This window comes from Euprymna scolopes, chromosome 36 (genome assembly GCF_053919585.1).
Source record: "Euprymna scolopes isolate OS-2025 chromosome 36, ASM5391958v1, whole genome shotgun sequence".
In the NCBI taxonomy this organism is placed as follows: domain Eukaryota; kingdom Metazoa; phylum Mollusca; class Cephalopoda; order Sepiida; family Sepiolidae; genus Euprymna; species Euprymna scolopes.
The window spans coordinates 47,840,070-47,854,128 of record NC_136517.1 but is presented as its reverse complement, the minus strand read 5'-3'; the positions used below and the strand labels follow the sequence as shown (position 1 = coordinate 47,854,128).

General features: G+C 31.8%; 1 protein-coding gene across 1 annotated transcript in view; it reads left to right on the top strand.

Annotated features, from left to right (window-relative positions):
- The window catches only part of LOC145260450 (uncharacterized), a 44,853-nt gene extending 31,046 nt beyond the window's left edge, over positions 1 to 13,807 (top strand). Inside the window, exon 5 of the mRNA XM_080118505.1 lies at positions 13,517 to 13,807. Within this exon, the coding sequence (XP_079974631.1) occupies positions 13,517 to 13,663 (147 nt within the window). The 3' untranslated portion in view covers positions 13,664 to 13,807. The remainder of the gene's footprint in view (positions 1 to 13,516) is intronic.
- The last annotated feature ends 252 nt before the right edge of the window (positions 13,808 to 14,059 follow it).

Genomic DNA, 14,059 nt, shown 5'->3' with positions numbered 1-14,059 from the left:
CTTTTTGGTAGACACATGTTGTTTCAGTGGATGTACTTCTAGGAAACTAAGCTATACTGCCATAATATATATATATAACAGCTGTCAGACTAAGAAAAAATATATAATAACATGTCATAAAAAAATAATAAAAACAAAAATTGTGTACTACTAAAAAAAAGGTGTTGTTTTTTCTGATTGTATAAATTATATTGCTCTGAATTCTCATCGAGCTAAACCGAGGTTAATATTGGTACAATAATCAATATAATACCATTTAAAAGGTATTAAAATTGATTGTTAAAAAAATCCACATATATATATATATATATATATGCCGCTTTGGGATAAATTTTGCTTAAGGTTCTTTTCTTGGTTGTCTCCCCTGTGGCCTTGCCAGACCAGTAATATATATATTAGTTGCTTGGCAAAGCTACAGGGGAGACAACCAAGCAAAAAATCCGAAGCAAAATTCATCTCAAGGCAGTAGAACTAAAACTGGCTTGCTAGGACACTATATATACAAATGTATGCTAATTTGGGCATATTTTATTGGTTTGAAAGTATAGGTTCTTTGTAACCAATTGTCATAAAATTTTAACCATAGAATAGTATTATAATCTTCTAAAAGCCTGCAAATTTTCATCTATTTTTGGCCCATAGAACCAAGAATATGAGGGTTTCAGTATTCAATTTGACGACTAGTATAGATATATCCATGTATAGATATACCACTTTTTTTTAGCAATTTTATAAGTTCGAAATCTCAGCAACTACTGATCAGTATTTAATAAATGAAGGCTCGTTGGAAATCTAATGACCTGAATTGTGTAATGGACACTGTAACATTTGTCCTTAAGGTTGCACATTACTGTTTCAAGAATGGGGGATCACTTTTGTATATTAATACATAAAATGAGCACCCTTGGCTATAAAGTGGATGTTCATTTTACTTTAAATTAATATAGGAAAGTGATCCCCCACTTTATAATTTCTTCATATCTTGGAAGCTACTCATTTCCTGGGATTTTTACTATTATTTTCATTTTCAGCAAAGTTTTTGAATCACATGGAAACATGTTTCTGTTAAGCAAAAGTTACATTTCTGATTTTTTGAGATGGCGATTTATTATTTGTTTTATTTAGATTCTTCAAACTACTGTTCTCACCGTGAGTGTTATTTTTACAATGTTTTAGTTGATGTGTCATCTCTGACCTCAGGCGTATCTTGTTGAACTAGGGCAATCTTTCTGGCAAACCCAGAATCTGTACAGAAATATTCGGACAGAACTTTTAATTTATTCCACAGGGGACTGATTCATATGTAATATATTGATGTTGGTATTCTGTAGATATTCAGCGTAAATGGTGACGCTATGATATTATTGTAGATTTTTTGTTTAAACTGCAAAAGTATTTATCCAAGCTAGCAGATTTCATATATATTATTATAGAGTGAATGTTCTATCGATTTTATATATTATAAAGTTGCGATTTCAAAAATAAAAAAAAATATATCTATATGACTTGGGTTCATCAGCTTGAATTGAAACCGAATCCCAAACTTATATATATATATATATATAAGAGAAAGAAAATTAAAACTGCAAGTTGAACTTTACAATCAAAATTTATTGTTTGACTGAATACTCCAAAAAACAATTTACAAAGTCCTTATTCCGCAGAGTTTCAAAGAATGCTATTCTTGTTATTCTTCTCATCAGAGGACATTAAGAAATCAGCAAAATCAGCTTTTTTATTCGGTTGGGATTAAATTTTCTATATATAAATACTGTGATTTATATTAGTTTGAAGTTTACCATTACGTATATTAGGTAAACACTACATCCCTTTGATTTCATTAATAAATATATATATATATATATATATATATATATATATATATATATATATATATATATATATATATATATATATGTATATAACTTTAATTCCTTCAGCTATAATGGAAACCAACACTTATGAAGAATTCTTGATAAAATTATTTATAAAAAATAGATTACTAAGGTGCCATCAGCTATAATTGAAACCAACACTTATGAAGAATTCTTGATAAAATTATTTTTTTAAAAATAGATTATTGGAGTGCCATCAGCTATAATTGAAACCAACACTTATGAAGAATTCTTGATAAAATTATTTTTTTAAAAATAGATTATTGGAGTGCCATCAGCTATAATTGAAACCAACACTTATGAAGAATTCTTGATAAAATTATTTTTTTAAAAATAGATTATTGGAGTGCCATCAGCTATAATTGAAACCAACACTTATGAAGAATTCTTGATAAAATTATTAAGAAAAAAAATAGATTACTAAGATGCCATCAGCTAAAATAGAAACCAAAACCAAGACTTATGAAGAATTCTTGATAAAATTATTTTTTTAACAATAGATTATTGGAGTGCCATTAGCTATAATTGAAACCATTGGAGTACTGCTGCCACATCTGGGCAGGAACTGCTAAAAACAGCCTGTAGCTTAGTGGGGGATGCCCTTTTCTCTTCCTTGCAACCTCTCTCCCACAGAAGAGACGTTGCGAGCCTGTCTTTGTTTTATCGTTGCTTCCATGGCAAGTGCTCGTCTGAGCTCCAATCTCTGGTCCCCCCTCACCAATCTTTCACGAGAAACACCCGTCTAGCTGAAACCACTGTCAAAAATTTTCCCCACTCTTTATCTGTGCCAAAACCAAAACGTAGATTCCATGAACAAAGCTTCTTTCTTAGAAGTGCACGCCTGTGGAACTCTCTTCCGTTTGCCTGTTTCCCACCTGACTACAACTTGGATGTCTTCAAGTCTAACATAAACAAATTCCTGATGAACCACCCCCTTGAGTAAGACACTTTATCAAATCTCCAATATTAACGATTACTACAATACTATCCCATTGATTACTGTACACGCAATAACCCTTATCCCCGAGTGGCTTCTGGGCCTTGATAAGTGGTGACTACCCTGTACCCCCCCCCCCAAAAAAAAACCCAAAAAAACTTATGAGGAATTCTTGGTAAAATTATTTATGACAAGAAATGGAAGTATATAACAATTAAACAACCAGGTTGTAAGTGTGACACAGAAAATAGCACACGCTATCCTATTAATATATAGATGATGATGATGATGATGTATAAATTTACGTTTCGATGAAACAAAGTTTTACTCACTGACCGTATTAAATTTTAATAGTTCAGCTTATCGAAAATTAAACTAAATCTCCCTCAGTATTTTCTTTAATTTTCTATTTTTAAGCGATTATCAAGACTCCTCAGATGTGATCCCTCATGTCGAACATTATTTCTTGTTCTCATGTAACACTCGACGCTATTTGTTTTTTTTTACTTAATAAACGCTTTAAAGTAAGTTAAACCACAAACAACTTAGTCAACTAGGTAGAAAAATCGATTTTGCTCTTTTTAAAACAACATTAAATAAGTATAAATATTTTTTTAAAATATGCGGTCTGAAGTCTCTTTTTTTTTAACTGAATAAACTCTTTAAAATAAGTTAAACTATTAAAAACTTAGCCAGCTAGGTAGAAAAAGAATGCTTAGTAAATCGATTTTATCTTTTTTAAAAGAACAGTAAAAAGATAAAAATATTTTAAAACAAATGTGGTGGTGTAGTCTCTTTTAAAAACAATATCTCCTTCAAGAACGGTCATAAAATGTGTTTTCAATCAATATTTATTCAATAATGGGCAAATTTTCCTACATAGCAAAAATGGACGAGTTTTCTGTCGACAACTCTGTATGTATCATTCAAGATTTTGATAAACTCATTGGAGCTTTTCGTCTATATTTTTCACTTGCGTCCAAAAATAACATCATAAAATTTTATTTCAGAAAAAGCCGATGAGAGATATTGTCAATATACAGCTGGTGCGAACAAAATTTAAAAACCCCTGTCCAGAGCATTTAACCTTTTAATAATCAAGTGAACTCCCTCACCTCGGATGGGGGTATCTATACATTTAGTGAATAAGTGTGAAAAGTTGACAAAGGGAATAGGCAAGTTATCTCTCAATAAATAACCAATAAATAAAATAAATTAAACTCTGTGAATCAATGTTAAATCTGTAAATGAGATTTATAACCTATTCTGTGGCCCATCTCAGTCTTATGTTGTAAATGAACAACTTCTAATAAAAAACAATTTGTGCTTGTTTCATTTTTTATTGTCAAAAAAAAAAAAAAAGAAAAAATCGGTTTGGAATCGGAAATTAGGCTATAATTTTTCCGATTCCAATACTGATTCCGATACCCTAAAAAGTTCTGATTTTTCCGATTCCTGATTCCAATTAATCGTCCCAACACTAATGAATATATAATAATTAATAACTTAATATATATATATATATATATATATATATATATATATATATATATATATATATATATATATATATATAGTAAGTTATAAAATGTATATGGCGATTAAGCTACACTGAATATTCTGCGTTTCATCCACTCTAGGACTCTTCAGGTTTATGCCTATTCAGTGTAGCCTAATCGCCATATACATTTTATAACTTACTAACTAGCTCTACCTACGTATTGAGCACTTTTGAATTAAATACTTAAAGTTTACACATAAATCTATACGTTCGTATATTCATTTTATGTGAGTAAATTAAGTAGTTATATATATATATATATATATATATATATATGAAAGAGTTCAGAGGTTACATCAACCGAAACATTTTGAAAATGACATCCAAAATGAGAACAGTAATCCAAAGAATTGAAATAATGTGAATAACCACTCCTCATCTCAAAATTCAGAAACATAATGTTTAACAAGGATAAAATCAAGATAAAATATTTCCCTTACTTTGTCAGCATAAATAACTTAAAAAAACCCCAAAACTAATACTTTCACATTCTTTTTTGCTTGATACTAGTGTAAATGTGCTCTATGTGGCATTTAAAACTCATTCTGTTTCCCTCTTGTCAAATATGCTAATTATGCTTTGGATAGATTGGTGACCATCCCCTCACACACAACAGAAAAATAATCTTCATTCTCTGCTTGACTTGTCTACCAAGTTTCAGTTTTAAATGTCCAACAGTCTTTGTTTTATCACTGTTCAATAAACACGTATGGATGCAATATACCAAATTATCAATTACTCTGACATATTCCTCTGTTGGAAATGTCTCAATTTGATCTATGATGCCACTCATCAGTTTCAGAATAGTTTAGGAATTGTTTTCTTTGAAACAATAAATAAAGATTTGAGAATTTTAGATGCGATAAATGCAGAGCCCATTCAAGATCATAATCTCCTACTGAGGAGACGATCACCAAAGTGTGCCTGCAACCACTCCAACAAGTTAAGTGTGGAGAGTTATCTCATCCTGTTGAAATCACTGTTAACGTTTTCGAATTGTTAAAAAAAAATTCACAATTCTTTCCCCATCATATTTTTGGTACCAATAAACCTCTAGTTTATGTGAGTTATGAATGTCCAGAATAACCCCCCCCCAAATTTGGGGTTTAGAAATTTGATGAGATTGAAGAAAAATATGGCAGGTGCTCGTCTGAACTCCAATCCCTGGTCCCCCCTCGCCAATCTTTCACGAAAAACACCCGTCTAGCTGAATCCACTGTGAAAAATTTCCCCCACTCTATATCTGTGCCTAAATCAAAACGCGGATTCCATGAACAAAGCTTCTTTCTTAGAAGTGCACGCCTGTGGAACTCTGTTCCGTCTGCCTGCTTCCCTCCGGACTACAACTTGGATGTCTTCAAGTCTAATGTTAACAAATTCCTAATGAACCGCCCCCTTAAGTAAACACTCCATTAAATCTCCACACTAACGTAATGTACTTGCAATAACCCTTATCCCTGAGTGGCTTCCGGGCCTTGATAAGTGATGATCACTGTGTAAAAAAAAAAAAATAAAAAATAAAAAATAAATTATTGGAGTTAAGGATTAAGGAAAATTTTTAAACCACAAAGTTTGTTTTCTTTGATATTTTTTGTTTTTCTTGCGAAAAGTGCTTACATGCAAATATTTTTCAGTGCTTGTATAGATTGGTGGTTTTTTAAACCAATGCGTTTTGGGTGAAAACATTATTATGTACTTACCTGTTATGTCAAATCAGTATAAATTAAAAAAAATTATGAAAAATGATTCAGTAAATGTGCTAGATGCATTTTTAACAGAAAAATCATCCACAATTATGTTCTTTAAAAATGTCAGTATTCCTTATTTAATTAAAGAGAGATAAATCAGTTTGTTCTACTGAATTAGTCATACGACATTAAAACATCCAAACTCGATAATTCAATAAAATTATATTTTTACTTGTAATTATTTTTCTACTGGATGATTTTGCATAATTTTTAAAATTTATACTAATTTTGACATGGCATGTAAGCACATAATAATGTTTTCACATGAAATGCATTGGGTTGAAAGATCACCAGTCTACACAAGCACTCATTTTCTAAGCGATTCCATGTATGTATGCCAAATAAGTATGATAAGCTAGTGTAATAATGATTCGATTAAGCTGACATAGTCATGTGGAACGTTTATCCTTCTGATTAAACCGTTGAAGAAGCATGAATGTCTTAAATCGCAGGAAGATTGACCGGCTAAGGAAAACTTTAACTTGACTTGAGACGAAACTCACCCAGGATGGGTTGAGTCGACTCCTCCCATAGAACACAAAGTCTCCCGGACAAACGCAGACCATGCATGATGGTTTACAGCAGTAAAGATAGTTATGGGCAGCCAGTCCTGGAACCAACGGCAAACACTGTAAATCTGTATACTGGAGCTAGGTTTAATATCGGCTTTTGCTGGCCTCTCGGGTGTTTTTGCCAACCCTGGAGTTGAACTTGAACTTGCCTTCATTCAGTCTCAAGAGATAACGAATGCCCCCCTGTAAGGGTAGCTGCATGTATAATTGTGAGGCAAGTGTTGCACAATCCTTAACCACACCTCTCTTGAATCGGCACTGCTTGACTCTGGTAGCAAGGAGAAGTACTAGATGACTTGAAACAATGCCCAGATAAGTGGAGAGCACATACAACATTCCCAAATGGTCACCCATGTTAGTACCGACCAGGATCAACATTGCTTAATTTCTGACAGGAACTGGTGTGTAAATGTGAATTATACCCTGAAGTGGTTCTGGAACTATTGTTTCATGGATGAATTCTCCTGAGTTGCAGCACACAACGTGGCTAAACCAGTGAAGTCTCCTCTTTAAAAAGGCTTAGTTAAGGGGGATGATCCTGCATCATATCCTGATTTGGGTATTGGAGACAAAATGGTGCCAGTGGACTTTCTATGAAAGAAAACTTGGAAGCAAGTGATTGGACAAGATCGTAAAGAGTGAAATGCTGACTTGCTAAACTGTGAGAAGTGCAAAGTGAGCTTGTTTAATATCAAAAAATGTCCGAACCCTTAACAAGGAAAATACAAATATCATAAAGTTTCATCAGATCTCCTGGTAGCTTGACAGGCAAAGAGACGGCTCAAGACATTTCCACATATAGTAGCAATGAAGAGGTGCACAGAAAGCTATCAGTCCATTTTGGTCTCCGGTGTGACATGTCATTAACAGCCCCAGGCTGTAGAGGGAACAAAAATGTCATATGCCAAAAATCACATAAATTGATCAAGTAGTTTTTTTTTTTTTTTAACTAAGAAAATCAAGTTTTATAACAAAGCAAGACATTGTTTTGATCCGTCATGTTTTATAAGAGGGAGATAATGCAATTTGAATTATTGAGATCAAAAAGAGCCTTGTAATGGTTAGTTTCCTAATAAAATCGCTAAAAGTATCTTTTCTATATAAAAACAAAACTGCTGGAACAATTTATGTAATTTTTGGAATACATCTTTGTTCTATGATGGGTATGTACATCATAAAGATTTTTCTGCAATTTATTTTTTTAAAATAGGTTTAATTCTAAATAAACACAAACTTAAAAATACTTTTCACATTCGGTATAGAATTTTTCACATTCGCCATAGAATTTTTTTCCTTATAAAACTATTGGTCTCTATCACATACTTATATCAATTCTTTAACATCGGATTTAAAACATCTCAGGTTCATATAGGCCTCCATAATTATTTTTTTTTTTTCTATCCCCATCACTCCTGCCTTTCCTTGGCTTCTCTTTCACATTCTTTTTATTCCTCCCCTTTTTTGAATGACTAGATTCTGGGATACTTCCAAATTAATGATGTGGCTTGAATTTTTATTTTCATTTCCAGATTTGAAGTGTTTTATAGCCCCAAATAATCAGGACATGTGGCGTAGTGGATAAAGTACTTGGTAAAATTCAGTTGTAAAGTTACACTCTTGTTACGTTGTGTGTATGATTACGTTCTATAAAAACGTACACGTTGAATAGTGGGGTTTATCTTTTATCTGCATGTACGTGTAAATGCGTGTATGTATATACGTCGTATCATTTAGTTGATCTTCTAGTGTGTATATTTTAACATTTATGCAACAGTTCTAACAGGAAACGATTGACGTGGATGTATCGAAACAGTTGTAGACAAACAGTTTTTTGTAACAGATGTAAATAACACAACACATACCTGAATTATTTACACACGTTTATTTTCATGATCCGTCCGCATCTTCAGAGATTACACGTTTTTATATCTTGGCTGCCTGAAATGATGCTGCTCCCTGCATCATAGAGACCAACTCCCCTCTTGAGTCGTCCGTTCCCTCTGATATCCAGCTAACGACTGCCAAGAATTTCCTCAAATCTACATTTCATCACGTGTCCCATTACGTGTCTCAAACCAATAACTGATGTAACCCCCAATCTAGTTATTTGTTTATGCAAACCAAACATCATGTTTACATCTATTTTCTATTTTCACATTCCTTTTGTCATATTATTATATTATTATGTGTCAATCATTTTTCCCAATTTAATTGTTTATTTTTCTAATCATAATAATTGATCCAGTGACCTGCTGTCACTCTAATCAATTAATAATAATAATAATAATAATAATAATAATAATAATAATAATAATTTGACCCTTGGCCCTGCTTGCCACAGTTAACAGATACTACACTATGATCACAGCCCAAAAGATCACAACATTACACTCTTCTGGAGGTTGAAAGTTCAATCCTCACTGTAGGTAACACTGAAGAATACAATTGCGAATTACTTAGGACTTCTACCCAGTCATGGCTGACAAAATGAGAGCATGCTACCCCTGTGGATTAAATAAAGGGTTCTGTTCGAAATTCTGTGTAGATTCCCAAGTTTAACAAGAAGGTCAGAGGTTACATCAACCAAAACGTGAAAATAACACTCAAGAGGTGAACAGTCGTTGAAATAGTTCAAATAGTATGAATAATCAATTCTCATTTTAAAAATTCAGAAACGTAATTATATATATATATATTGTTCTTATTTTATTTTATTCATTTTAAATTTTTTTAAATGGGATATTAATGAACAAAATAAAATGAATAAAGCATGTAAGAGATTTGAACGGATTCAATATATATTAGTATATATCTATACGTATATATAATTAAAAAAAAAGAAAGAAAATCAGCATATTTTATCGACGCACACAGCCCAATGCAAAAACTGAATAGGTTTAACATTAATGCTGTTTCCATTCTGCATTCACAACATCATTTACTTATAAGAATTTAAATGATAACCGATATCTCATTTGCTAAAGTTAAAAAAAAAAAAATCAACAAATATTTAAAAAGATATATATATATATATATACTAGCAAAAGTACCCGTCATTGATTGGGTTCAAAAACAGCCTACAGAAAATGGACTCTGATTTATGAAAGTATGATAGGTTATGAAAAGGAAGGGTTGTAAAGAGATAGCTTCAAATTTGGGGGTATAAGAACCAAAGCAAAATATGATGAAAGGAAAAATAAAATAGATACGCTCCATAATTTATTATACCATACCTGTTTACACTGAAACACTTATCACAATATTCTGTGGATCTATATTAAAAAACCTTGTTAAACTTTGTGACATATTTCCATTCTATGGAGGTCAGACGCGAATGAACACCCCATAATTTTATTATACCATAATTATCAAAGTATACTTACGCAGATAGATATGAAAAGTCTTTATTAAAGTTTGTGCCTATTTCCATTCTATGGAGGCCAGGCATGAACGCAGACCTCGCAATTTTATTATACCATCCCTATTTAAGTTAAAACATACTTATCAAAGGATTCTTATGTACATCTATATCAAAAACACTTGTAAACGTTTTTTTTTTTTTAAATTTTTAAATTTTTTATTTCCATACTTTCTGGACCAGGTGTGTACGCAGACCCCACAATTTTAATGAATCATCATTATGCCAGGTCAAACATACCTATTCCTGTGTCTCGATACATCTTGTATCATTATATGTGATTAGTTTTCTATAATAGTCAACCATATAGGAGCCTGTTTGTGACCAGACACACACACACAACACACACAGGCGTTCAGCTTTATATATATATATATAAAGATTAAATTGAACAGATGAATAAATAAAAAAAATCGAAATGTAGTAATATGAATATAGAAACCCATGCATAAACCCTTTTCTGGTTTACAGTTGTCCTGTTCCCATTCATTTCTGCCTTATGATATTTCAATGTTTTTCTTTTTATAAGGACATTCTTTCGTCCTTTTTCTTTTGACAATAGAGATGATATTCTCAAAATATTAAGACCTCCATCATCCCGGTTATATCAAACAGCAAGTTCATATTGTGATTATCTTGAAAAAAAAAGAAAGTGGATATACAAAGTTAAATAAAATAACAAAACAAACAAAACCTTCTTTTGTTTGTCCATCTTTGTTCATATGTCACGCCAATACAACAACTGGTTCCCTGCATTGCTATAGCCTTCTTATACTTCTCCATATCTATTTACTAGCAATGCTTCAAGCAAACTATCTTTCTCTATTTTATATATATATATATATATATATATATATATATATATATATATATATATATATAATTATTACTATAATTATTGTTTTAATATCTACAAACACTAGTGTTTCATCCTTTTTGGAATCATCAGTACAGGTTGTCATGGTTACTGCCGGTTGGGAGATACAAGCCTGGCAAAGAAGCCATCTCTGACTCCATTAGCAAGGAACAAACTCACACGGCGAATATTAACTATGAGAAACAGTTAAAATTTAAACATTTATTTTTAAATGTCAAAATGATGATAGTGATCTAATTATTATGACATCATGATTTGCGCGTGTAAGCTTAAGTGACCGACTTTTAACTTCAACTTCGAGTGCTCAACAATGAGAACCGAGTTCTTAAAGGGACTGGCATAATTATTATTATAATTATTTTTTAATACCTATGGACATTAGTATTTCATCGTTTCTGGAATCATCATATATATATATACTAGCAATCGGTGCCCGGCGTTGCCCAGGTGTTTTGAAGTGTATGCTGAGGAAAAAAAGACAGTCAATTTTTTTTAAATTTCGACCCCTATTATGACCTCTTAACATTTATTGTTTAGGGATCAAGTAAAGTTAATAAGTTAGATCCATGTCCAAGGAATCTATATATAAAATATCATGTGTTCAGACCTTAAATTGTAGGAGGAGTTTGGTAGAGTTCTCAAAGGTCTAATTGTTGAATATTGACCACTTAATCGCCAAATTTCTGTCGAAAACCTATCACATCGATTTTCCCAAATCTCAGTACCCTGTATATCAAATTTCGAATCTGTAGGCTTAAAATTGACAGAGTTTTAGCGTAGGGAAATGCACACAGACACACACAGACACTATCACCTATGCATATATATAAACATAAACATCATATATATAAGGATAATAGTACGCCATATATATATAACAAAAGACCATTATTTACTGAAGTGAAAGGAAAACCCGGGGGAACTTTACCCAAAAATAAATCTATATTTTTTTGTGTGTATTGATAGTCTGGTACTTATACAGTTTAGTGACGACATTAAAAAATGGAAATATTGAAAAAAAATTTTTATTGTACGTAACTGTTATAGACTGAAGTTCTCCGAAAAAAAATTTCACTTCATTTGATCAAGTATTTTTTTTTTTTACAGCGAAAAACAATTATTTATCACGGCTACGTCAACGTGGCCATTTTGGAAATGTTATTGCAGGCCCAGGAATTCCCAAGGGCAGGTAACTGCCGTACATAGCAGAATACCTCCATTTTAGGCCAATCTAGCCCTTTTTTTACCTCCACCAGAATGAGATTTTTTTTTTTTTTTTTTTTTTTTTTGCGAAGACAGATGCCATTTTTGGGGTGTTTTTTTTTTTTTTTTTTTTTTAATTTGTAACAGAAGTAAATAAACGAAGTTTCGAAGTTATCCATGCGACCCAATCCCATGCGTGTCCAACTGAGCATGTTTCGAAAATAATCTCGTATAAAAATTCTTCAATTCTTTGCATTCTTCAATTTCTTTGCATATTCAATAGTATTCTTATTTAAAAAAAAAAAAAACGCAAAAAATTGCAGATTTAAAAAAAGAAAAGAAAAAAAACGTAAAAAAATTGCAGATGTGTTGTGCACATCTCAATATGGCGAGAAAAAAAGGCTAGATTGCGAAATTTGGCCTAAAATGGAGGTATTCTGCTAGGTACATTTCCAAAATGGCCACGTTGACGTCGTCGTGATAAATAATTGTTTTTCGCTGTAAGAAAAAAACTACTTGATCAAATGAAGTGAAATTTTTTTTTGGAGAACTTCAGTCTATAACAGTTACGTACAATAATTTTTTTTTTCAATATTTCCATTTTTTAATGTCGTCACTAAACTGTATAAGTATCGATAGTCTTATCAACACCCCTTTTTTCTATTTATTTAAAAAGAAAATACAACTTTATACAAATTCCCTATTAGTTTTTTTTTTCGGTTTTCTTATACGATGATCATCTTTATTTAACTATTACGTGTAATTATATTCATACAGATATTCTATATGATTTATATTTGCGTAATATTTGCGTAGAAATGAAGAAAATCACATTTACTGTGTATTTATCGTGTTGCCATAACAACGTGACGTAGCCAAGGACGGTAGTGGACGTGCGTGTGTGCGCGTGTTTTCGTGCTGTATTGTTTGTAGTAGTAGTGGTAGTAGTAGTAGTAGTAGTAGTACTAATAATCTGTCCAGCGTTTGCTTTCTTGTTTTGTGAATGGCGGACGTTGAGTCGGAGGTTGGATTGTGAAGTTTCGTATTTTTGTAATTTGTAAATGGCAAGTTAGAAAAAAATTAAACCCTACCAAGATGGACAATAAATAAGACCAAAATATTTTATGGTAAAGTTAAGAGCGTAAGAACTATACTTTTTTAGGAGATGTGATTATTGGATTAACCAATCAGAAATCGTCTGTGGCACACACATCTCTGTTTTTATAGATATATAGATATATATATATATATATATATATATATATATATAATTAATTATTTAACTAATTTATTTTGTCTTTCCAGGTGACCAATGCTGTGATAGTGGTTGCTTATCCTGATGGATCTCCAGCTGACATCCATTTTATGGATGAGAAACTCTGTGATTATTACTGGAAGCTATGGAAGCAACGTCTGCTAGAATATTGGACGTTATTTGGAAGTCAGAAATAGTCTTGTTTCTCATGTAGAAAACTTTGGTTGAGACTTTGCGTGTTTTCAAAGCATAATGTTTGATAGCTTGCCTACGTCTGGGTTTTGTATCAAGGATACATTTGCAGCCTTGAGAAAAAGCATTAAAAATATTTTTTAATAGTATATTTAGTTATTGTCTCAATTTTTCCCACTTTTCTGAATTCTTTCAACAGCTTCCAATAATTATTTTGTTGGCCTTCTATAGATTTGAAACCTACCATATATTTTGGTGTATAAGACCACCCTTAAAGTTAAAAAATCATCTTTAAAAACCAATATTTCGTAAGATACCGGCTGTTGCAATCACTAGCCTAGTCTAAACAAACATGATTTTGTGATTTAGCAGTAATCTTATACAACCGATATATGATAAAT